Source organism: Semicossyphus pulcher, unplaced genomic scaffold (genome assembly GCF_022749685.1).
Source record: "Semicossyphus pulcher isolate SPU_LCO1_2020_fin unplaced genomic scaffold, fSemPul1.0.p SCAF_22, whole genome shotgun sequence".
Lineage (NCBI taxonomy): Eukaryota > Metazoa > Chordata > Actinopteri > Labriformes > Labridae > Semicossyphus > Semicossyphus pulcher.
In genome coordinates, this window is record NW_027211696.1 from 12,946,052 (window position 1) to 12,972,209 (window position 26,158).

A 26,158-nucleotide genomic window follows, 5' to 3' on the forward strand; every position below is an offset into this window, starting at 1 on the left:
TTCATCCTCAGGGGACCGTGAATCTTTTGGCCATCCATTTAAAAATTGTTGAGGTATTTAATTCAAAACCGCACATTTTAACCTTATGATAGTGCTACGTAAAAATAATCACCAAAGTCAATTGGATTCATCCTCTGGGGACCATGAATGTCTGTACGAAATCTTATGGTAATGCAGCTTATTGTTAATGGGATCGGTCAGCCTGGACCAAAGTGTTTAAGTTAGAAACAAAAGCAGAACAAAACTGTGAGATATATTCAGGAGCGCATTGGTAAAAGAAATAACAAAAGGCTTATTATTCTTTTAAAACAGCTTTGCAAGTTATTCACTTGTTATGCCATAATGCTTGTGTGAAATTCTGAAATTGCTTTTCACCAACATTAAACAAACAGAAATAAAGAAATAAGCCTTCTAAAGTATCAATGAATGAAGAGGGTTTTGGGGCAACAGCGTCCCTTGTGAAGAAGCCTGAGACACAAACTGTAGTTCTAGCTAATCGTTAGAGAGTGGAAACATGGTCTTGTTTGCCACACACATGAGTTACGCTCACATGCATGTAATCCCTCACACACACTCCAATGATTCGCCCCCTGGCTCTTACTACAGCACTTTGAAGAGTGAAGAAGGGGACGAGACCTGTAGTAAATCTCTCAAATACACCCACTTCTTTCACTCCTCCCTTCTTCCTCTCTTCTTCAATGAGTCCCGCTCGGCTCGGTTCAGACCAGGAGGTAGACCGTCTCATGTAGAGTAAAGCTGTGTGGATATAGGACTCATTGCTCAGCTATGCAGTAGAGAGGAGGATTAAGACTAAGGACTAAGGCTGGGTGCCAGTGCAAGGATTGGGCATTTGGCCATTTATGCATGATCTGGAGAGAAGGAGAAACTACGCTCTTTTTTTAGTCACTTTTTACCGAAATCTTCTCTTTGCTCCTTTATCACTCACCCTCTCCTTCTCCCTTTCTCCTTCCACCCCTCTTTCCCCTCTCTCTTAACCATGACCCTCCTTTCAGAGGACCAGTCTGTGAGACCCCAGCCGTGCCGGCTCCCAGAGCCTGGCAAACACATCCGCAACTCTTTGCACCAGTTCTCCACAGACTTCACTGGCTCCAAAGAGGAGTACATGACCAGTGGGGAGAGCGTTGTCTTCGAAAACATGGAGCCCCCCAAGCGTTCGCGGGGCCGGCTTATCCTCCACGGCATGGTCATGTTTGGAAGGGAATTCTGCTACGCCGTGGAGGCCGCTTTCGTCACGCCGGTGCTTCTCAGTGTGGGTCTGCCCCGGAGTCTGTACAGCCTGGTGTGGCTGATCAGTCCCATCCTGGGCTTCCTGCTCCAGCCCATCATCGGCTCGGCCAGCGACTACTGCCGCTCGCCGTGGGGCCGGCGGAGGCCTTACATACTGGCCCTGGGCATCTTAATGCTGCTGGGAATCACCCTGTTCCTCAACGGAGATGCTGTCATCTCAGGTAAGCGAGACTTCAAGAACCAGACAGTAAGAAGGAGATGTACGGATGGATTTCAAGTCTTGTTACAGTAAAGTAAAGTTGCTGTTAGGGCTGACTTGACCTGGGGAAATGAGACAACAAAGAGGCCAACATATACCGTTCTGTCTTTATGTTCCTGTAAGGATTTTTACTTTTACCTGCTATTTATGCTCATAATCTAATTGGATTATTGTCCAAATGACTCATTGATTATAAGTTTAACTTCTTAAATTAAGTTCTTTTTCTTTCTCTTGCATCTTGGACTTTGTCCTCCAAACTTTATCCATGTTGGCTGACTCAGCCCAGATTTAAAAAAGACTTATCTTGTTCAATGTGTTGGCACGCGCTCTTGAGAGGCGCTTACTCTCACACTTTAAAGTTAATTGAGTGACTTTTTAATGTAGTCCTGATCCAATGCCCCGCTGGCAAAGACAGATGATGAGGAGTGAGTGTAAAATATAGAGTTTCGAGTAGCCACTGTTAAAATTCAAAGAAATGAAGCCCCGGGGCTCTTGGCGGCATCATGAGAGGAACACTTCACAAAAGAATACGTGACCTTTAAAACAATTCTCTTTTCAGTGTAGCCACATGAACGGACACTGCGGCTGTATTGTTTCCCACTTCCTCACAGGATCAGTGTAGGGGTTAAATGCGTATTCACTGATAATTTCCCCCACTTTGCCTTTCACAGTGGGTTTTCAATACGTCCTCAATACCCCAATTAAGTCCTTTGATGCAGAGAATAATTGGAGTAATCATTGGACAGGATGTTTAGTTCTATAGAAACATATTTTTTATAATTTGCCTCCCATCGCCGCACATTCTAACTAATTGTTTCACTCGTACACGTGATCCTGTTCACTAAATAGGTTCAGAAGTCTAATTTAGGATGATTTTATTAGCATTTCATTTTATTATTCCCATTGAAATACATTTTTCTTAACTGAATGCTGTAATTGTTGGTTGTGTTCCCATTCAAAAAGCCTCAGGGCTTTGCTCTAATCATCATATGAATGATCAAATATTTCTTTCTTTTGTTGAACGCCTCATAAGCAGATTACTTTTCCACGTTTCTCAGGGGTGTAGAAAATGCCGCAGGAAGCGTGTGACATAATGTTTGCATTGTTGGAACAGGCCCTCAGCCGGAGAGCCTCACGTTGAACGCCACAAGAATCACACACAATGGTTTGAAAGAGTGTTTTTCTTTCAGTTTAATTGTTAGAGAAAGGTTCATGGAAAACAGAGTGACAGAAAGGTTAAGTGTTTAAATCCACGTAATTACTCTCTACTAGAGAACTGCTATTTAAAGAGCAGCTCCAGTCATGGTTTAAACCATATAAAATGCTCTGCTTGAAATAATAAATTGTGTCTGATATGTACCTAAAAATCCTCCCAAAGCATCTCCTCCTTCTCCCTCATTCAAAATTCCCCTATCTGCATAGGCCCCGCCCACTATGCAAATCCTCGATCCTCGTCCTCGATCGTTTAGTGGCAACTTGTTGAAACTTAGCTAGCTTGAAATGTAGTAATTAGTAGTCGTAACGTTAACGTTAGTAGTCAGTAGTGAGTTTGCAAAAATGAGGATGGCGGTTACAGCTGGCTCGAGCATCGCCAAAGTGGTTGCCATAGGTTACACATTCCCATTAACGTGATTGGCTCCTCAGGTTTGTGACGTCTCAAACCTGCCAATCTGAAAACGTGTTGTTCAGCCTGTCCTTGGTACACTGCAGTTTAAAAGCAGACAGGCCCAGCCATGGAGATGACTGCTGATGTTGCCCTGATATATCTTGTAGCATATGAGAAACACCACATGGAGATGTTTACAAGGTTAAAAACTTAGACTATAGACTGAGTAGACTTTTGAATTTTTGTTGCCATTCTAAATACACCCACCTACTTCATTTAAATCATAAAATCCACCTCAATATGTCACAGCTTAAGGTGTATTTTGCTTGTGGTCCTTTTTTCCTTTTGAAGAGACCAGACACGGCAGAACGAAACAGTCAGCTTTTTAAAAATATAATTGTTTTCTGTCAGACTTAATTGGTTCCTTTTTATCCTAATTTCTTTCATTTCAAGCTTAATGTGTTTCTGTAGCTGTAATCATTGCAAATTTCACACTGAGTGTAGTTATTAGTCACATTTTATAACTCTGTCTGCAGTGGTGTTGAGATGTCTCGTTCTGTTTTGCAGCGCTTGTCACTGATAAGTCCCTGAAGAGCGTTTGGGCCATTGTCGTGGTGATGTTCGGAGTCGTGCTGTTCGACTTCGCCGCAGACTTTATCGACGGGCCCATCAAGGCCTACCTGTTTGACGTGTGTTCGTATCAGGACAAGGAGAGAGGGCTGCACTACCACGCTCTGCTCACAGGTGTGTAATGCAGATACACACACACACACACAGGGACAAACACTCTTGTGGTTGTCATTCTATTACCATGCGTGAATCTTGGATGGATTTTCTTTCAGCTCCCGTTCTTTGTCCGGTCAATGAGAGTGGTAATTACTTTCTCAATGGTATTTTGTAGATGAATACCTCCTGTAACAGGTAGCTGATAACGCCGTGTGGCAGTGATTCTCTGAGCTGAAGTGCTTCTCTTTCTGGTGGTAATGACAGCTGAAGAAAGTGCGAACATGTCCCTGAACTGTGCTGCTGCCTGCGGGTGACATGCCAGTGTTAAGAAGGACTGTATACGAGGTGGATTTAAAGATGATAAATATACGTGAAAGAGATAGCTTAGCTTAGCACAAAGGTGGGAAACAGGAAAGAGCTTGACTGGTTCTCTCCAAGGGTAAAAAAAACCTCCCTACTAGTACCTAAAAAGCTAATTATTGAGCATGTTTTGGTTAAATACGCACGAAAACTAGTGTGTAAGTAACTCTTCAAAGATTCTCTCCAACAAAGATAATGCACTGTGAGCTAGGCCACGGTAAGAAATGGTTTGCACGTCCTGTCTCCTAAGTGGGCGTGTTCTCTTGTTCCCCTCTTAAAACAGTTACATAATCAAAACAATCATTTGGCCCGCCCCTTTAATTTAAGTTTGTCTGGTTGGAAAACTTTGACTTTGGTCTCAAATTACTACAATTTGTTTGGAAGATGTAAAGCTTGTCTAAAAGGACTCCAATATTTACTGAGTTGACTATGGTGGGACACGATCATTCACAAGCCGTGCACAGATCACACACTGTGTCTATGTATTACAAACATTTCAGTGAGGAAGAGGGGAAATTCAGGATTTGTTTCCAACCAATGCTGCTCTCTGTGATTTAGTAATCATTTCCTCTGAGTCTGACCCGGGAGCAGCAGTGAAATTCATTAAGAATAACTATCTAAAAATAGTCCATCGTCTGGGTGAGGTTCTGGTTCGCTTCAGAAGGTCATATCAGCAGGTAGAAGCTCCTCACGTTAGGTTTAAGAGATAGATCGGTCCCTATTTACCACACTGTCATTTTATTTCAACGTCATGTAAATGTTTACACCTCAACAATTCCACAATGGAGGATAAAAGTGCATCCATGGGATGTACAATATTTGCCATGGACAGCATAATGAAGATGAAGCGGAAATGTCAATAAACGTTATTTTTTTGTGCTTATTACGCTGTGTAAAGAGTAGTGACAGAGTAAATTATTTTAGACACAGCCTTTTAATCTATACAAACAAAGTGTCCTGAATAGTGTCTCTCACGGTAACATAAAGAAATATGAAGTATTAGTTCTGTTATTGATCTCAGCAGCTCCTTAACTCAAAGCTGCTTTAATAAATATGTTCGTTTCAACGCTGAATCAAATGACTGTGTGCGTGCGGGAAAGCCGTTTGCTTATTACCCCACCACGCAGCTCTTTAAAGCACTTTATTTCAGCTCATTCGTATGGATATTCAACCTGTACCATGATAGCTTTCATTCAGTTTCATCAGTGGTGTTTTTTTTGCCACAATAAGCAGCTGTTTTTGGTGACAAACAGTGTTGTGGCCATCATCTTGGCAAGTCAAGTCACTTTTTTTACACCCAAGATCCAGCACTCTTACCTGTAGTATCCGGTTTTTATAAAGACATAACACAAGGTGTTAGCAGCCTGTCTAATAACGATATTATTGGCCAATTTATATAACCTGTTCAAAAAGTATGACAGTGAATTGTATCCGTATTATCTTGGCACAGACGCAGCCATGATGAGGGTCTGCTCTGAGACAGTATTGAGTGGTAACGAGTGCGACTGATGAGGCTTCTCTTTGGGGGCTTTGATGTTGCGTGTTGCCATGGCGAGTTTGACTGACAGTCACATTCCGGGGAGCTTTTGGAGTCGTCCAATCATGATTCCCAGTTTGAGCTGCGTACATACTTGATAGTTAGACAGAAACTTGACAACATTGAATTTTTTATATTGAACAGCTTACATTGAAACTTATGAACACACTCAAGTCAAATCGAGTCTCAAGTCATTTATCTTTTGTCAAGTCAAGTCGCAAGTCATCAAAACACTGACTCGAGTTGAATCGAGTCCAATTCACCAAGTCTCAAGTCCACATCTCTGGTGACAAAGCTCTGAAATCTTGAGGTACACTACCCGCAGCACCAAGCAACAGACAGATACAGTTAGCATCTGCCTGGTTGATATCGTGGAGCATAAAGCAGCTGATTAGATAAGAAGACTTTCTAGGTTTTGACACTGAATGTGAGCCAACATGTGTTCTGAGATAACATAAAATTAGATTAACTTCAGGAAAACAAAACTATAAAAGAGGAAATTGTTTCATTATTTCATCTCTGAAATCTCGCCAAAACAACGTCCCAGTGGGACAAATATCTGTTTCATAGCTTTCATCAGCCGACGCTAACCAACTGCTCATTTTATAATTAGTCTCTCGGGGAGGAAGTTTGGCTCTATTTTTTTGTCGACAACATCTTTTGGCTTCTTTTCTACCCAGTTTGTCTTTGAGCAGGAGGTACGTGCTTCAGGTCCAAGGAGGACGTCTCAGAGGGGTTTTTTTGTGAGTGTTTGGTTGCCTTCCCAAATGTGTCTTCCTCACGTGTTTAGGAGCGTTTTCTTGACAGATTCCCTTTTCCTCAAGGAAATAAAATGCACGGTTTTCAGCGGGCTTAATGGACAAAGACTGACACCTTCGAAGCTGAAGATTGTCCATCACTAAATAGCATTTCCCTCACGTTTTCTGAATGGAGAACCAGGAGTGCTAAGTGGAGCTGAGGTGAACGAGGCTTCAGCTGTGCTTGTGACTTCCTGTGTAATTGCACAGCTCGTTCTTGTTCTCATCAGAATGGCACTTCAAGGCACATTGGGAAAATAATGAGGGCTTCATTTGAGGAAAAAGGGTTTAACTGTGGTAGGTAGACCACAAATGTCTATTCAAAGCATAAAGGAAATTCTTTTATGACGGTTAATTGTTATAATTTTGATAAAAGTGGCGCAGTTTAAGGGAACAGTTTCAGGAAACGCCAATTTTGCTTCCTGAGTTTTTGCAGTTTTTTTAACTAACTTATGTGAGTACTCGAGCGATCTTGTTTCTAGTTATTTTTTACGCCTATCCTTTAGATTTATACTGAATTTAGTCATATATGGACAGTTAATAGTAATTATGATCTACTACAATAGGTTACAAAAGGTACGTTAGGGCAACTCAGCTAAATCCACTTCTACAGAACAGCACACCTGAGAAATATGTCTTATTTAGGTAGTTTATTTATTACAAACACCTTCTTTAAACCACAATTATCTTACAAAATATAAAGTCCAAAAAGAATGCAATGGCTCAAGCAACCTCTTTATTATACTCTGCTCGGGGGTAAGATGATGTTTTTGGTGTGAGCGTCAGCTATCAGCAGGCACCGGGTGGTGTGAGCATGCTAGTCAGGCTGTAATCCAGCCCTGAGCTAGTCATGTGCTGCAGTCATGGGTCTGGGCTGAGAGAGACAGAGGCCAGGCACATGACTCCTTAGACGCCGCTGCCACCGCTGGTATGCGAGGTTTTGGGGAGGGAGGAGCAGGAATTGTTGTGTGTTTCTTTGTGATTCGTGTGTGAGCTTTGATATGTGAAACCGTGACATGCTGTGATCAATACTTTGTATGGATTGACACACTTTTGTAAATGGTTACATTTTAATCTATAGTCGTCTGCAGGGGTGCTTTGGGTGTTGGGTTATGTGTGCTGCTCATAGTCTGTATAAAAAGATGGAGGACATGACAGCTCCCTAAAAGTGAAGCCAAAACATTTTGGGCGCCCCCTGCTGACTGGCTGCTGTATAGGTCATAAAGCCCGCCTCTTCCTCCCAACAGATGGGACATGAGTCAAACTATGATGACTAAAATCAAAATACACGGCCGATACATTTTTCTCAAACATGGTTTCTGTCCTTATAGCTAGTTATTATCACGGTGATTCAAGTACAAGTGTTCATTTTTCTGACAAGTTTATTTTAAATTAGTTATTTGATGCTTTCAAAATGATGATTGACAGCTCTGTTGACAAATTCGGCTACTGCAGCTTCGGCAGAATGGCACTTCAAGACACATTGGGAAAATAATGAGGGCTTCATTTGAGGAAAAAAAGTTTAACTGTGGTAGGTAGACCACAAAGGTCTATTCAAAGAATAAAGGAAATTCTTTTATGACGGTTAATTGTTATAATTTTGATAAGCACAGACAGCATGGAGAAGCTGTTCTGCTGTTAAACATGCCGGTGTGCTGGATCCTTGCTGTGTTTTTCAGTAAGTTAAGTGTGTGTTTTGGTTAGCGGAAGTGGCTACGGCCGCTTCACTCGCCGATCTCTACTGCGCAGACTCTGGCTCCGTATGACGTCACCATCGCAAGATGGCAGCGCCTATCACAGGGACTATTTTGGCATCAATTTCGTACAATGGGAGCAGATGGAGACGCGTTGTCCATCTATATATACAGTCATTGGTGCTGCTAGACAACAAATGTTAGCATGCTAACACGCTAAATAAGGTAATTCTTAGCTGTGTCCCAATCCAGGGGCTGATGCAGTCTACAGAGGATGCGCCATTCATAGCCTGCGTAGACCGTTAAAGCTGTTTGCGCCACCAGCTCTTCCAACTCTTATCCTTGCGTCACCAAATGCTGCGCCCTGTCGCCTAGCAACAGGTAGCTAACGGGCTAACTAGTGAGCATAACGTCACGTAATTTTTAAAACCTATTATTTTAAAGATTATTTGTGTCTAGGTCCCTTTCGTTTTTTTAAACATTTTTAAACATTTCGTTTTTTTAAACATTTGCTAGCAATTCGACTGAGTTGAAACCAAAAACCTTTACATTCAAAGTATATTCCTTGGCTGCATAAGAGTCTGCAATCTCGTTTGAATTGACTTGCCATGAATCTTGGGATACGTTGAGCTGCGATAGATGCACCTGATGGATCCTTCGTGGCCCGGGAAAAGCAGGACACATTTGTCGGCCGCATCTGAAGGAGCCTTAGAAATGGGACAGCCTTCGACCCGCCGCTGTGACGCAATCGGCCTTCAAAAACACAATGAATAGCCTTCAAAGGCTGATTGGCATACAGCAATTGTAAATATGGTAAACATTATGCCTGCTTAAAAGCAGCATTTTTGCGTTCTCATAGCTTGTCAGCATGCTAACATTAGCATTCAACTCCTCTATCCATCCATTGTCTATATAACACTTGTCGTGTCCAGGGTGGTGGGGGACCGTCATTGGGCGAGAGGCGGGCTACACCCTGGACTAATCGCCTGTCAATAACAGGACTGACACATAGAGACAGATAACCTTTCCAACGCATATTAAGAGTCATCAATTAACCTAATGAGCATGTCTTTGAACCGTGGGAGGAAGCTGGAGTACCCGGAGGGAACCCACATGGACATGGGGAGAAACAAGCATTGAGCTCATTCAGCCTTAACACGGCCTTGTTTTAAATAAACGTTCTGAAGTTTGTTGTTTAGGTTACCATTCATTTTGAATCATCATAAACTACTTAGGCCTCCTAATGGAGCTCTCGCAGCCCTCGATCTCAATCCTCTCTCTTTGTTTTCAAATCTCTGTGTTTCTTTAGAAAGGCTGCAGCAGCCCACATGACATGCCTGCTGCAATAAAAAGCTCAGAGTTATTACAGGGGCAGAAAGCTGCACACTTAGACAGACAGCAATGACAGAAAGAAAAGTGGAGGAGGTTCTTGAGTCAGTGGCAGAATGCCAGCACCAATGTTTCAGTCAAGCAGACACAAGTGAAGCATGACCCCTGAAGAGGTTGTTACTTTACCTGCAAGATGCTTCAATGTAGAGAAATAGCCCCCATTTCAGGTGATCCACTGTAGCAGACTGTGCTCTAAAGAAGCCATTGTTGCAAAGCGAAGGAAAAGGTGAATCACTGAGTTTTACACTACGTTAAATCCACTGACACAAAGCTTGTGTGTATCATAAAGTGGGTGGGATTGTTGTTGTTATGATCATACATGAAGCTACGACTATCTGTCTTTGTTTTTCACAGCTTTTGAATTTAGCTGTTTCTTCATTTTCTATTCTAAGTGTTGTTTTTTTCAGCTTTATTTTGGCTGGCTGCACTGTGCATATTGCTGAACAGGTCGATTCCCGCTCATCGTTTAATATACCTGAACTGCATAACTTTGTCACAGTTTTTGTGCCTTAGCCAATCAGCTGTACAGCCCACCTGTCAGTGGGAAGCATTGAGTGTATATGAAAATGGATGGCGCACCAAAATGCCCGACTTGACTGATACGTCTCGACACGATACGACACGATACAACACAATACAGCATGACACGATACAATAAGACAATACGATGCAGCACGACACGATACAGCATGACATGATACAATACGATACAGCACAATACAATACAGCACGACACGATACGATCCAGCACGATACGCTACAGCACGACACGATACGCTACAGCACGACACGATACGATACAGCACGACAAGATACAGAACTATACGACACTATACGACACAATCCGATCAGACACAATACCATGAAGCATAACAAGATACAGCACAATACGATACAGCATGACACGATACGACGATACGATACGATAAGAGACGGTATGACATGATACGACGATACGATAAGACGCGGTACAGCGAGGTACGATGCGGTACGACACGATACGACGATATGATACAATGATATGATACGATACGATACAATACGACGATACGATACAATACGACATGATACGATACAATACGACATGATACGATACGATACGACATGATACGATACGATAAGGTACGATATGATACGACACGACATGATACGATACGATAAGGTACGATATGATACGACACGACATGATACGATACGATAAGGTACGATATGATACGACACGACATGATACCATGCGATACGATACGATATGACGATACGATACGACATGATACGATACGATACGACATGACACACACGATACAATATGACACGACACGACACGATACGACACACACAATACAATACGACACGATACGACAATACGATACGATACGATACGATACAATACAACACAACACAACACGACACAATACAATATTGTCTTCGACTTAAATTCTGCACATAAAAAGCTGCCTCTATATCGGCTTAAGTCGTTTAATAAAACCATACATTTAAGAACTGCATCCAAATAAAATATTTTTGTTACAGGACATTTAAGATCATCTGTGTGGCAAAACAAACAGGCTGACTCATAAATCAGTGCAGATCGAGGGTTTTTGTCCATCTGCCCGTTATGGCAAATGTGTGACAATGACACAGAAAAACAAGCTGTGTTCTGTCAGCTTCTCTTCTTAAATAATCATTAGAGAAGCAGCGTGATTCTCACCTTTTCTTGAAGCTGTCGGGTCAAAGCATTTAAATTTCCTTTTAGAGTAATGAGAGGAGGCTGTGTTGTTTATGAAAACAAGGAAGAGCTGAGAGTGAGGTGGCAATTAACTCTGCTCTAATGCACATGGTGTGTACAGGTCCTTTTTATCCTCTTAGTGCAGTCAGTGGACTTTATTGTTAGTGGAAATCAGAGTCTATCCAGATTCCTGACAGGCCACATCCACTTCCCGGGCATTCAGTTTACTCATGTCGTCAAAAGTATTTGTCTGCATCTTCCTGCTGGGCAGAAAGTAAACAAGTGATTTTCCCCAATCTAAAATAATCTCTGACAATCATCTCTCTTATACTCATGCGGTGTTCATCATTTGATGTTGATTTGGGCTCCTTGTCTGCAGAGATAATTTCCTGGAGACATGTCAGGCATTTCGCTGCAGTTCAATTAACTCTGCAGCAATAAAGCAATACGCAGTATGATGTTTGTTCTTCTTTTTATGCTTATTTTTCCAGTCGTACCTTTCAAGATAAGAGTTGAAGAGTTGAATTGTTGTATGATAGGTCCACTTTTGTTTTACTGTCTGAGAAGTAAAAGCAAAAAGTCAAACCACTGTTCCCACAGGTGTTTCAGGACAGATAATAGCTGATTCCATTCATCCTAATATGAATTATTTTTGTATTCTTATCTATTAACAAACTTCGATGGAAGTTCCATGCTTATTTTTTGCTCTGTACACTTGATTATATAGAATTTTGTTGCCATAATAATTGATTTTATCCAACAATATAGATATGTAGAGTCTGTTAAAGCCCCCCTCCAGTGAAAATCAAGTGTTTAACCTTGTAAACATCTCCATGTGGTGTTCTTCATGTGCTACAAGACATATCAGGGACAACACAAGCAGTCATCTCCATGGCTGGGCCTGTCTGCTTTTAAACTGCAGTGTACCAAGGACAGGCTGAACGACACGTTTTCAGATTGGCAGGTTTGAGACGTCACAAACCTAAGGAGCCAATCCCGTTAATGGACGGGGTGACGCTATGCATATCATTATGTGCAACCTAGGGCAACCACTTCTGTGATGTGTGAGCCAGCTGTAACCGTCATCATAATTTTTGCAAACTTACTGACTACAATACTACTACTAATTACTACATTTCAAGCTCGCTAAGTTTCCACAAGTTACCACTGAACGATGGCAGAGACGTGTTTTGTTATCACGACGGAGGGGGAGCTTGGGAATGTGCATAGTGGGCGGGGCCTATGCAGATTGGGGAATTTTTAATAAAGAAAAGAGAGGATTTTTACATCTGTACAGTTTTAGTTCACTCTTATTACTTTCATAGTGTCATATTTAGCTGATGAGTGTAGTGGAGTTTTAAGCAGCTAAAGAGGCAGATGTTTCCTCGGCAGGTGGTGGAGACTAAAAACAGAGCTCAAAGAAAGCAAATATTGGAGCTCCAGCAAGCTGCACTTCTCCATCCATATAGTGTTTTAATCTTTCCGCTGTGTATGCAGGTCTGGGCGGAGCGTTCGGCTACCTGGTGGGAGCTATGGACTGGGGCCACTCTGTCATCGGCAAGTTGCTTGGCTCCGAGTACCAAGTCATCTACTTCTTCTCAGCGTTGACCTGGGGAATCTTCCTCACCGTGCACCTCTTCAGTATTCCCGAGCAGCCACTGGGCAAAGATCCATCCGCTAACCTCACCCCTCCCAGTGCCCTCCGCCTGTTGGGCTCCCACAGCAATGTTTACGGATCCCTGGCTAAAGAGTCAGTCTCTCTACCGTCTTCAATGCCCGACCACAGGCCCAGGTCGTTCTCTGCGCTCGGGGAGGCCAACTCTGTGACCTCTAGTGCAAAGCAGCCAAACAAGGTGATATGCAGTGTTCAGGATAACTAGTCCCTGAGGATGCATGTGTATATACTAAAAACACAAACAGACTTTATTCACTGATTTAACCATTTTATAAAGCCACTCATCCTGCTCATGCCACAGGAAAATTTCAGTGTTAGTCTTTGTATCGTTTAATGTATTTAAAACCTCTAAAAAGCACGCCAAAAGAGATCCTTATTTTCATTGTCGCCAGGGTTAATACGATTTAAAAATACAGATTAAAAGAAAAGTTCTAACACTGCTAAAAGTGAAAGTGTTGGAGAAAAGAAGTGAGATAAACAAAATAATAGCATTAAAGTTTTACACTTAAAGCTCATCAGCAGAACAAATGAGGACAGATTAAACATTAGACGAAACATATTTTCAGTATTTGGGTCAAATAACAAAAAAGCAGATCTTCCTAACTTATCTGAATTTTTGGCACATGCAGCATGTGCAGGTTGAAAGTTTCATTGTGAAGTCGTCTTAATGCCAGTTCTTCTGAAAGCTTCTCAGCTAAGCGATGATGAAATGTCTTCATGAGTCAACAGTTGCCTTTATTAAAATACGTGAGGACATTGGCAGTATGGTGCGTTGCTTCCAGTATAGCGAGTTGACCTTTAGAGAGATGGTGATGAGAACCTTTCGAGCTGAATTACGGGGAAGTAGGTATAAAAACAAACATGCTGGGGATATTTGAACGCAGTAGTGTGATGTTAGTTTTCACTGATTAGTTTTCCACAAAGGCCCCGAGAGCTAAGAGAGATAAAAAATGTTGATCCAGTCTGATCTTAATTGGTTCTCTCCCGTGTTTATGACTTAAGGACAGGTTAAATTAATTCTGATTACTCTGTCAGAGCTACAAAAGCAAACCAGACCATCAGCGACAAGATTCATTATTTCTATACAGTTATTTTTAATGCCTGAAACCGCTGGCGGGGAGTAGGTGTCAGACGAAGGGATTAACCGCATGCTGCCTTTGTTTACATTTCCCAGGGCAAAAATTAAAAGTGAGTGATGTGACAGTTAAAGCAATAGTCTCAAAGATCAAAGTTTCGTTCTATTTGGCGGCACCTTATGGCAATAAACGGCAATAGCGGGAGCTTGCAGAGACCGGAAAAGCTGCCTCTTAGCTCCGCCTACCCTCTCTGGCAGACCAACCACTGCTGGGTGATGAAAAAAAAAACGCTTCACTAACTTGGCGCCGCTTGTGTTTTTTTCCACGAGTGTCCCGGTCCATAATAATACTTTATACTGCAAATGCAAAGGCTTTCATCAGTGGGCCATAGGCTCAATCACTATTGTGTTACCTCATTCAGTGATAGATAGAGACTCAACAGACATTTATTTAAATGAAAATCTTCGAGATAAAGAAAGCAGGATGAGATTTTTTGTTAAAAGCCACCACTTAAGCATGAACAGGACAAGATCAGCAAAGAGATAAGAGGTACGGCTTTGTCCACAGGGGGCGCCAAAATCATCACAAACAGAAAGTTCCTCACAGGAGCTTTAATATACTCAATTACTTCATTTGTGGTTTTTAAATTGATTAACTTTTTTCTCCTTGCATTAGCTCGATGAGCATAACAGCTAAATATACCACAATTGACAACTGACAGACTGTATCTGTTTAAACCAGTGAATCATTTTGAGGCTCAAGGCCACAAATACATGGATTTTAAAGGTGAAACTGCCTCATGTTATTCAATCTCTAGAAGTGAATGACTTTTTCCAATGTTCTAGTGTTAAAAAAGACGAGCAAAAATTGCACTAAATCCTTGTAGTCAGTCCTGATACGTTTCAAATCTACAGCCAGGTGTTTTGATAATATATCAAACTATAAAAATATCAGCCTGGCCAAACAAAACCGTAAGTCGTAAGTGCGTGATTCTCTATTGTAAACAACAAATAAAACATAAACCAGGTCGAGACAATTCTTTGCAGAGAACTTATTTGAGAACTTAATTGAATAGAAGTATTCAAACATTAAATTGCAAACTCTGTGACTCCCTATCAATCTGCTTTTATCCAAGTCTTTTTTTCTGATTGCATTAGCTCCATATGCAGGAGCAGCTAAATATAGCACAATTGTCAGAGTGTATCTGTTTAAACTGGTGATGAATTTGGAGACTTTACAGCAATAGAGGGTCTGAAAAACACTAATTGTAAACGTGAAACTGTCTCTAGAAGTGTATTTTCCGTCGTCTAGTGTCAAAAAAAAACTTTTATCAAACCTGAATCGTACCTGCACCCAAGTATCATGATAAAAACAATATAAAGCCTTACAAAACCAGCCTGAACTGCATCACTGTGTGATGTAAACAACAAATACGGGAACAACAACAAGCACGAACGAGGTCAAGATGATTCTGGCATCCAGTAATTAGGCTTTGCTTTGAAGAGGAACGTCTTCATATAACCAGGTGAACGGTTCAAGATGTAATATCCTTGTGAAACAACGTCATCCATCAGGCTCTTAACGTGGTTATTATCTTCAGCTTCTATGAAGGTTCGACATTAAACAATCCCCGCTCAGGCTATGTTTGATATGTCTAGATATTTTGCCATCTTCTTTTTAAACTTTTGTATCTGAAGACGTTTGATGAATAACCTCTTTCATAGTCCTCATATTGCAGTAATTGCTCTGGCTGTGTATTTCTATCCTTTATTTTGAAGAGCACATAAGTGTGTGTCTGTTTTTAAAAATACAACCTTCATATATTTTCATGTACGAAAGCAAAGGATCCAATGTCTTCACTTTTCATATGACTCCTTCTCGAATTATATTATGTCCACTAAAGAATGATAGGATTGAATGTTTTGAAGAGCAAACCTGCTTTCATCCGTTTACCTTGAGACAGTATTCAGGCCTTGACAGTGCACACACGTTATTTTCTTTCCTGTCGACCTGTTGCCGGCTTTCAGCTCTTTAAGCACCACAAGCACTGAAATACCAGGCATGTAATGAGCACGAGAGGGAGAGCAGTTTCATCTATTTTTAAAAATCCTGTCTGTTATGTAGCTGTCGAAACTGACGCCTGTGATGTTTGCGTGTATCTGCAGGACCAGAAGAAGATGACATTCAGGTCGCTGATGAAAGCTGTCATCAATATGCCGCAGCACTACCGCTGCCTGTGTGTCAGTCACCTGCTGGGATGGACAGCTTTCCTCTGCAATATGCTCTTCTTCACTGATTTTATGGGACAGGTAATGATTCGTGCATCAGGGCTTGACTCCATGCATATTAAAACCAACCAATTATGCTGTCTAACCATTACTATATGAAGGTATTCATCTCACATTGCAGTCTCCATTCACTGCTCTTCTAGCTCAGTGTATAGCTCCCAAGGACTTCTTATCGTAACCACATTACAGTGATAAGTGTAATTGTAGTCATCAGTCCCAACTCTCTACTTTCGTGCAGTTTTCTTATTGATAATCTTTTGAGTTGTTTTTTCCTGCAGAAATGCCAAATGTCTGTCCAGCTTGTCAAATGTGTTGCATTTCTCTAATTGATATTATTGTGAATTCAAGGCTGATTGTTCTGCCTGTCGATAACACAATGAAGACATTTCAAAATGTCACCCTAGGCTCTGGCACAGTGTGTGAAAGGAAACGGGGGGCAGAGTGAGATGAAGAATGAGATGCAACAAACGTCTTATACCAGACTGAAACAGTTAGACAAAAAAATATACTGATGAAATGAGAAAATAATTTACTAAATATTTTCATATTTATGCTACATGTATTCTTCATTATTTAAAGCCCTGTGTTAGCATTGTGTTTGTATGCGTTTAAGTAGCATCTACAAGTAGTATAACATTATTATGTTGTATAAAGGAAAACCTATGACCAAATGCTAATATGTTGCGCTAGCCTAGTTTAGCTTAAGAGATAATAGTGTGACAATTAGGAAAATACTTGCCAGAATACTTGCTGACAGAATATGTGACACTTAAGCAAGCTGAATGTTAGCTTAGCTTAGGATAAGGTTTAGAAACAGGGGGAACGAGCTAGCCTGGCTCTGTCTAAAGGTTATCAACCTGCCTGCTAGCACCTCTAGAGTTCACTGATACTATATCTCACAAATGTCAGTTGAATTGTTGAATTTGTTTTTTAATACTTTTGGAAGGAACAAGGCTTGTAGTTACCTTCTAGCTAACCAGCAGATACTAGCTAGCTAAATGGCTGCTGGTGTTATCATATAGAGTCATGTGGTCTTATAGAATCATCTCACTTTGCGGCTATCCTCTCTGTTGAGCATGCAGCCAGTTAGCTTAGCTTATGATAAAGAATGGATATGAGTAAGCAGCTAGCCTGGTTCTGTCCAGAGCCATGCTAAAGAAGAGCTAGTTTCCCCTCTGCTTCAAGTCTTTATGGTAAGGTAAGCTAACTGTCTAACCTAGCTGAGATAACGTTGGTGGCTTTAATATGTTTATATTACAACTAATAGATTAGTTGATGAACAAATTTACTTTTTACCTTTGGAAGAAACAAGGCTTGTAGTTTCCTTCTAGCTAACCAGCAGGTACTAGCTAGCTAAATGGCTGCTGGTGGTAGCTGGGCTTACAGAGTGGTATCAATCATCTCACTTTACTCTGCGGCTATCTGTCTGTTGAATATGAAAATGCAGCCAGTTAGCTTAGCTTATGATGAAGAGTGGAAATGGGGGTAAACAGCTAGCCTTGTTCTGTCCAGAGTCATGCTAAAGAGGTAGGAGTTTTCTTTTTAAATTTGGAGACAGCCAGGCTAGTTTCCCCTCTGCTTCAAGTATTCATGGTAAGGTAAGCTAACTGTCTCCCCCGGCTAAAGCTACATGTTATTGTACACTAAAAGCTAGCTAAGATAAAGTTGGTGGTTTTAATATGTTTAAGGCTGAAAATATATAAAAGATTAGTTTAAAAAATACAAATGAGAACACTAAATTCTTCATTTGTTTTATGTCATTGTAGACCAAATATATTTGTCTTTTAGCCAGTTTGAATGTGTCGCCTTGGGCTCTGGGAAAATTAGGTCATTTTTCATCATTATGTAACATTTTCTAAACTAAGTAGTTAATAAAGAAGGAATCAACAATGAAAGAGATAAGGTGGTGAAGAACAACAAGCTGTAATATATTGTTGCTTTCAAGCTCCATTAATCCCTGTTTGTGCGGGGGTGGACAGCGGGCGAGGGTGGGGGAGGTTTGGGGGAGAAGCCTACTTTTGTGTATAATTTTGCGTTGACATGCATTATAATGATGCATGCCCCACAGATTCACACTGTGAATGCTGATCAAAGGACGCACTGAGCACCATGACACAGTGCTCACCGCCACGGATCATTAAGACCTGAGGCGCAAGCATGTAATCTGAAAATGCAGACATTGTTATCAGGAAAGAGGAGTGGGCGATGTGCGGCCCCCTGTTGAGTTGCCTCTTTTGAAGAAAAAAAAACATGCATTAAGGCCATGAGGCCGACGTTTGATATGTTTATTAGTCAGGCTGCGTGCCGGATCTCCTCATGTTTTATTATTTACAGGGGCGTATCCAGACTTTTTTTTACCGGATTTTCACTTATTTTTGAAGTTGTATCTGTAGTCATCGATCTTTTCTTTGTTTGTTCAGCCATAGTAGATTACTGTTTACTCGCAACACTTGCAGAGACCGGAAAAGCAGCCGCTTAGCTCCGCCTACCCTCTCTGGCAGACCAACCACTGCTGGGTGATGGAAAACGCGTCACTTATACCCCTTTCCCACCTAAAATTAGCGTGTTGACGCGGGTTTTTCAGACCCTGAAGACCCGCTTATAGATGCAGATTGTCTCTGTTCCCATTGCCAGTGAAGTATACTCCTGTCAGTCTCTTTTCTGCTGCGTCACCATCTGACGTCACAAACGCGCCTGAAACAGGGTTAGTAAACAGCGAAGATGTTACGGTGGTTAGGTCTTTATTGTATCTATTACTCATTCAGTCTGTGTATCAAACTCTGCGGCGACAAATTTGGAACGATGTTCGAGCGCTGCTCAGATGGAGACGGGCGGAATTTGTAGCTGAGATGACAAGGAGTCGCAGAAGTTACTGACGAAGCATAACATCGCGCCGGAAAGGGGGCGGAGATTAGCGTTTCGACACAGGTTTTGTGTTCCCATCAATGCCGATCGGAGCCAAGGCGATAATTACCCGGGTCTACTGCAGAGTCATTTGACCCGGGTCTGAATGCCAATTGTAACCTTTCCCACTAAGCAAAAGGTTAGCAGGTTTTTGGACCAGTGGGAAAGCGGCTTAACTGGGTGCCGCTTGTGATTTTTTCCGCGAAAGACACCCAATCCGTAATACTATAAAATGTAAAGGCTTTCATCAGTGGACCATAGGCTAAATCATCATTGTGTTACCTCATTCGACGATTTATTTAAATGAAAATCTTCGAGATTATCACTTTACCCTGGTACGTGGGCTGGCCAATCAGATTTCATATTTGGTCTAATAAATTTCAAACACTCTAAAAACTCTTTCTTATCTCTTTTTGTCGTTGTTGTTTTTGCAGATTGTATACAAGGGAAATCCGTACGCAGACCATAACTCAGAATCCTACGCCAAATACGAGAGAGGAGTGGAAATTGGCTGCTGGGGGTTGTGTATCAATGCTGTTTCTTCTGCTCTCTACTCCTGTAAGTAACAGTGTGAATGATGGCAGCAAAGAGAGTAAATTATAGAGTTTTTATTTCTTTGTCCATGTTGGCAGACAGCTTCCATTTACATCACCATGTCAGGCACTGACATCATTACTTCCTGAGTGAATGACTGACAAGGTTATGTAGTGAGCAATTACCGCCTCTTCTTTATGGGATTACAGGCTGCACCCCGCTGCAGACATTCATTACAATAAATGTGCAGAGAGAAATTTGTTTAGCAGTAGCCATGTGAAGTAACAATGGTGAAAGGGAAAGAATTGATTTCCTACATAGAAAGTTCTGGCTCCTAGTGTGAAATTGGTTCTATTTATATCCTGGAGTCTGTACAGATGCTCTTTTTACATGCTTTTCTTTTTTACATTGCTGCCCTGAAACCGAGACAGCCTGTCCAATCACAAGTCCAGTCAGCCAGAGAAAATCTAATGTGTACTGTGGAGGGTTTTTAACTGTTTATGTGGTGCAATAAAAAGCGGCAGTTCACGGGGGTTTGTTGGGATCCTCAAATAAAATGGATCCTCTGTAACTAAGCATGACGTGTGCGTGTGTGTGTGTGTGTGTTTTACAGACGTGCAGAGGTTCCTTCTCCAGTACATCGGCCTGAAGGGATTATACTTTATGGGCTACTTTGTGTTCGGCTTGGGCACCAGCCTGATCGGCCTCTTCCCCAACATCATCGCCACGCTCATCCTCTGCAGCGTGTTCGGCGTCATGTCCAGCACGCTCTACACCATCCCGTTCAACCTGGTCGCGGAGTATCAGCGGGAAGAGGAGGTACTGGGCTGACTGACATGTAGAAATGCAAATGAGAAGAAGAGAAATGATTGAATTTCAATAACTGACCCTTCGCTCCAGTCCCGCCCCCCTTGGTAACTGTTGCTACGCCTGTCAATCTTTCGCACCGGCATGTAAATATTATGGCGTTTTCAACCATAACAGTGAGAGATGTTCAAAGGGAAATAATGGCACATTTCTAGAAAAAATAGTTCCCAAATATCAGAGAGAAGTCGACAGAAAGGACGATAATACGTATTTGAAAGCTTCATCCAGAATATAATCTGTCAGCGGAGTGTTGAGAATGAAGAGGACATAAAAATCGAGGCTCACCGCTCACAATGCAAGCGTCAGGCACCCCACGTCCTGACAGATCATCACATACAGGAACAACAATGTTCTCGCACAGCAGAGTCAATATATTGTTTTATTTGAAGCTAATATTCAGTTATGACTCCCTTTAACTCTCATTATCTGACATGTTTTAGCCAATGGCTAGCAAAACTAAATTATCCCACTTCAAGCGCGTCAGGATATTGCTCGCATGTCGTGGGCTTGATTCACACACTGGATCTGGATTAACTATTAATATTCAACCTTTCTTTGCTAACATGCTAACCTAGTCAAGTTAGTAAGCGTCTTTCCTTGGAGCAAAAGAAGGAGTTTTTGTTGATCCAAGCTGCAAGTCAGGTCCTCCACAATTTTTAATCCATGTCCGACATCTCTCCCCTTTGAGTTTTTGGCTTCGGAAAAAGTGAAAAATACGACACCCCTCTCTAAACTTTGAGGTGGGGGACAACGTGATTAAATATATGTTCGCTTTGTTTACATTTTCCAGGGCAGAAATTTAAAGTGAGTGATACATATGACTGTTAAAGAAAGCAGGATGAGATTTTTAAAACCACCACTTAAGCATGGACAAAATCAGCAAAGAGATAAGATGTACGGCTTTGTCCACAGGGGGCGCCAAAATCAACACAAACCAAAAGTTCCTCACAGGAGCTTTAAGAAACAAGACCAAAACATAACCCAAGACTACCAATATGTACTTTACAGAAACACAAGCTTGAGTCTGCTTATAAAAAGCGAAATTGGAAACCATGATTTGTTCTGAAAGGTGGTCCTGCATTATGTATTCATCACTTTTACAGATGACACATCGCTGTTCCTGTTAAGTTAGTCGACACTCTCAAACATCAGACTGTAAAAGATCACTTCTTTAATGGAATGATTTCACTCAGAATGAAATAAAAATATCCATCTCACCTTGGCTTTCAGGCGTCAGCCAACGTATGACTCACAGGAGCACTGCAGGGAGTGTCTGACTCTTTCTCAGAGCTGCCTCAACAAAGACCCACAAAGCCTCACGCTGACATTAACACCCAGCATAATCTCCGCCCCTTTCCGGCGCGATGCTATGCTCTGTCGGTAACTTCTGCAACTCTTTGTCATCTCAGCTACAAATTCCTCTCGTCTCTGTCCGAGCAGCGCTCGAACAAAGTTCCAAATTTGTCAACGCCGAGTTTGATACACAGACTGAATGAGTAATAGATACAATAAAGACCTAACCAGTGTAACATCTTCACTGTTTACTAACCCTGTTTCTGGTGCGTTTGTGACGTCAGACGGTGACGCAGCAGAAAAGAGACCGACAGGAGTATACTCCACTGGCAATGGGAACAAGTGGGTCTTCACGGGTCTGAAAAACCTGCGTCGACATGTTAATTTTAGATGGGAAAGAGGTATTAGAGCCAGACAGCCTTTCATGCTCAGACTTACACCTACGGGAAATTTAGAGTCACTTATTAACCTAACAAGCATGTCTTTGCACTGTGGGAGGAAGCAAAGTACCCAGAGAGAACGCACGCATGCATTGGGAGAACATGCAAACCCCGCACAGAGAGGCCCTCTGCACCATTTCTCCATTATCTACACAGGCCAATCCCAGCTTTCAGTGGGCGAAAGGCAAGTTCGCCTTGGACTGATGTCAATGACAGGGCTGACGCATAGAGACGCATGTCTTTGGACTTTGGGAGGAAGCAAACTACTCACGCATGCACGAGGAGAACATGCAAACTCCACACAGAAAGGCCACACAGGAGACTGATAGAAACAGAAAGATCAAAATAAAAGCAGAAAAGAAGACACTTTAAATTACCCTGCCTCGTTAAATCCACACTTCCAGTTTCAAAAATGACAGACTTCCTGTTTGTAGTGGCAACTTGAAATAAAAACCTTCTTTGCCACTCTTGCAGGACGTGAGGTTTCTGACACGTGCTCTCCAAAAGGCAAACTTCCAGTGATCCGAAAAGCGAAAGAGACGGATGTAAAAATTAAACAATCAGACGCTTTAATGAACAAAAGTTGTTTTCTCCTGACTTTCAACCTATAAACAAGAAAAAGGACTACAACATGCCCGTTATATTGTATTTGCAAGGCTCAGAAAAACTGGTGCTCCACGTCCTGCTCGCTTGAATGCGTCATTCACGGCGCATGTGCCCACAGATGCCCACATGGCACTTTACTACACTTGGCCGTGCTTTACGACACCAGCAACAACTTCAGATAGCAGGATGAACAAATTAAGGGAGCACAAAGGGAGCGCAAAGCTGCCCCAGTATGTGTTATTAAATAGCATTCCGGCATTGCGGAAGCATAACGTACGCGAGGTGTAAACAAACAGCACGTGCTTCAAATACACGCACACAGCGCTGTTCTGCCCTGCCGGCTCTGCAGTTTACACAGACGCCGGCTCAGAGGCAGAACAACTTCGCCCCACCATTCCACCTCCGTGCGTTTCACGTAGAAGACGGAACAGAGGCGTAATAATCCCATCTTGAACTGGCAGTGTAAAAAGGGCATGAGATAGAAGCTCCCTCCAGAGCCACAGAAGCTTTATTCAACAGTTTGCACAGGCCGAGTTGACTCAAATGACTTCTATAAATCAAATTGATTTAGTGTCCCTATAATTAGATTTACATTAGAACAACAGAGTTATTTACTTGACGGTTTCCAGTCCTGGCCTCATTTAAAAAACATTCAATAAAACCATAAAATGTCATTATATTTCACATTCAGACGTCAGATCACATTTGAAAGCCTGTAGACGAGTTTCTTTCCCCTTTTAAACTTGTTTAGTTGTTTCCAGATATAGGTTTCATTGTGGTGCTGGCAGCTGCTCTAAAACGCACCACTTTTGTCAGCAGGGAATTTCCAGGATCTGTCTGACTTTGCTGCTTATGTTTAAGGAACAGTTCAGTTCGAGAAACTGTGTTTTGACAGATGTGGAAGGCTGAAAAAATGTAGCTTTGTAAAAACATTTTGAACATAATTATTCCCACTCAGAACATTATATTTGACACCTGACAGCTGTTTTAACACTGCTGCAAACTGAACCATTAAAGGGGCCATATCTTTTGAATGGATATTCTGATATTTTATATAGATTTTTACATTTTTGGGTCTCTGGGTAAAAGTGCATAATTCTGTGTTTTCCCAGAATGACATTTTTAAAAAGGTCGCCTCTGAAATGGGCCGTTCAGAGCAGCTGCAGGTTTCTATGTAGAACCTTGCTTTCGCTGAAATCGACCAATCGTCACACACCTCAGGCTGCCTTCTTGCACAAGCTTGTAGTCAAGTCGTCGTCAAGATTTCAACTTACCGTTCTGATACCTCCTGGCGATTCTGGCTCGTACATACAAGGCCGAATAGCCGATCCTAGAGCAGCCGTGTTTTCTACAACTTTGGAGTGGCAGTGCAGTGCGGCCGCTGCCCCGTGTGGGATCGCACACGTAAGGGAAGGGGCTACGCTGTCACTCCATCGTGGCTAAGGTCACCAGTGTGAATCAAATCATTCGAATTATAGAAAACTGATTATATATATAAAATATGTCCCCTTTAAAACAAGATTATACTCAAAATTAATTTAAATACAACGTTGACTTTTTGGCGGTGGTTCAAAAATCAATGCTAAGGAGAAAAATGTGACCTGACGTAATCAATACCTTTTTTTGTGATTAACTTTTCACAGTAAGAAAGAAACAGCATCATTAAACACATGAGCTAGAAGTGACATTTAACATGATAGGATATATTGAGCATATATTAAAACATACTGTATATTTGAGCTCATATATTGCTGTTTTTCAGACCTGCATCTGTTTTATCTCTCTGTTTTCTTCCCTCCTCCTCCTCCTCCTCTCTTATCCCCTCCACACTACCCACTGTGCTTCCAGGAACAAATGAAGCTGCAAGGAAAAGAAGAAAGGCCGCGGGGCACCGGGGTGGACTGCGCCGCTCTCACCTGCATGGTCCAGCTGGCTCAGATAATTGTGGGCGCGGGGCTCGGTGCTCTGGTCAACATGGCAGGAAGTGTAATCGTGGTGGTCGTGTCGGCGTCGACCGTGTCCCTGTTAGGCTGCATCTTCATCGCCATCTTTATTAGAAATGTAGATTGATTCTGCTCGTATGAAATTATTTTAATGGTTCTCTTTTAATAAATGGAAATTCTTTATTATATCATTAAATGTCTTTGATTGGTGTGTTTCCATTCTTTTTATGCATGTGACCGTTTGATTGACATTAATGACTCTTTGTGTGGTTGGTCTTTTCACTTGGGCTGCTCTTGAAAAAATATGGGCCCTTTTCACTTTCTCGTCCACATGCGGTAATGCAATACATTCATGTAAAAGTACTTCCTAAGTAAATTACAGAACTATTATCAACTAAATGTACTTAGAATATGAAAAGTTAAAGTATTAATTCTGCAGAAAAAATTTAAAATGCTTACAACAGGCGGGGCCGGCAACATTATGCTTCAGGTTTTTGGCTGACCGACGGAGTCAGCCCTACACATGGGTCTGTATGTGACTGAGTGACGGTACTTTCCCAGCCGTAGAGAGAGACAGTTGGCGGATCATGGAGCCTATTGGACCTCCACTGACGTGACTCTCTGTCTATACGGTTCTGGATACTTTGTACGGGGAGTTGGCGGGGCTGCTCCTCCGCTACTCTTCCGCTGTCCTCACCTACGTCTGCAGCGCGCACCTGCTTTCAAAGACATCGTCATCGTCCTCATGAGAACAGTCCTTATAACACATTGCCCACAAAAGCGCACATTGACCTGATGCGGTCAGCCACATACTAGGTTTTGAGCTAGTCTTGTCGTCCATTCTTGCGAAAGTGATCTCTCAGGAAAACCTGGTGGGAATATATTTCAAATAGGCACAGATGTCCACTTGGACTCATGGATGAACTGATTTGATATTCAAGCGGTAGCCATCTTTTTTGACGTATGCTCAGACCGAGAAGCTCAAATGCTGTTGTGATATCACACTGCTGTGTTCCAGGCTGCAAGTAGTTTGAATGCAGGGAGTTGGATAAAATGTTACTGAAAAACCGATGAAAAGTCAAAACCCACAAGGTCAGCTGGCTATATTTGATAACCCGTAGCCATTGTCAGACAACAGCTAACGTTAGCATTTAAACGACGATTAAAAGGCTAACAAGAGTTTGTTAGCG

General features: G+C 41.9%; 1 protein-coding gene across 1 annotated transcript; it reads left to right on the forward strand.

The window, feature by feature from the left end:
• The first annotated feature begins 997 nt into the window (after window positions 1-997).
• Window positions 998-25,110, forward strand: slc45a2 (solute carrier family 45 member 2). The gene is made up of 7 exons (XM_069673734.1): window positions 998-1,469; window positions 3,681-3,857; window positions 12,840-13,195; window positions 16,259-16,402; window positions 19,720-19,843; window positions 20,433-20,638; window positions 24,874-25,110. The coding sequence occupies exons 1-7, from the start codon at window positions 998-1,000 to the stop codon at window positions 25,093-25,095; spliced, it is 1,701 nt and encodes a 566-aa protein (XP_069529835.1). The 3' UTR covers window positions 25,096-25,110.
• Window positions 25,111-26,158: the final 1,048 nt, after the last annotated feature.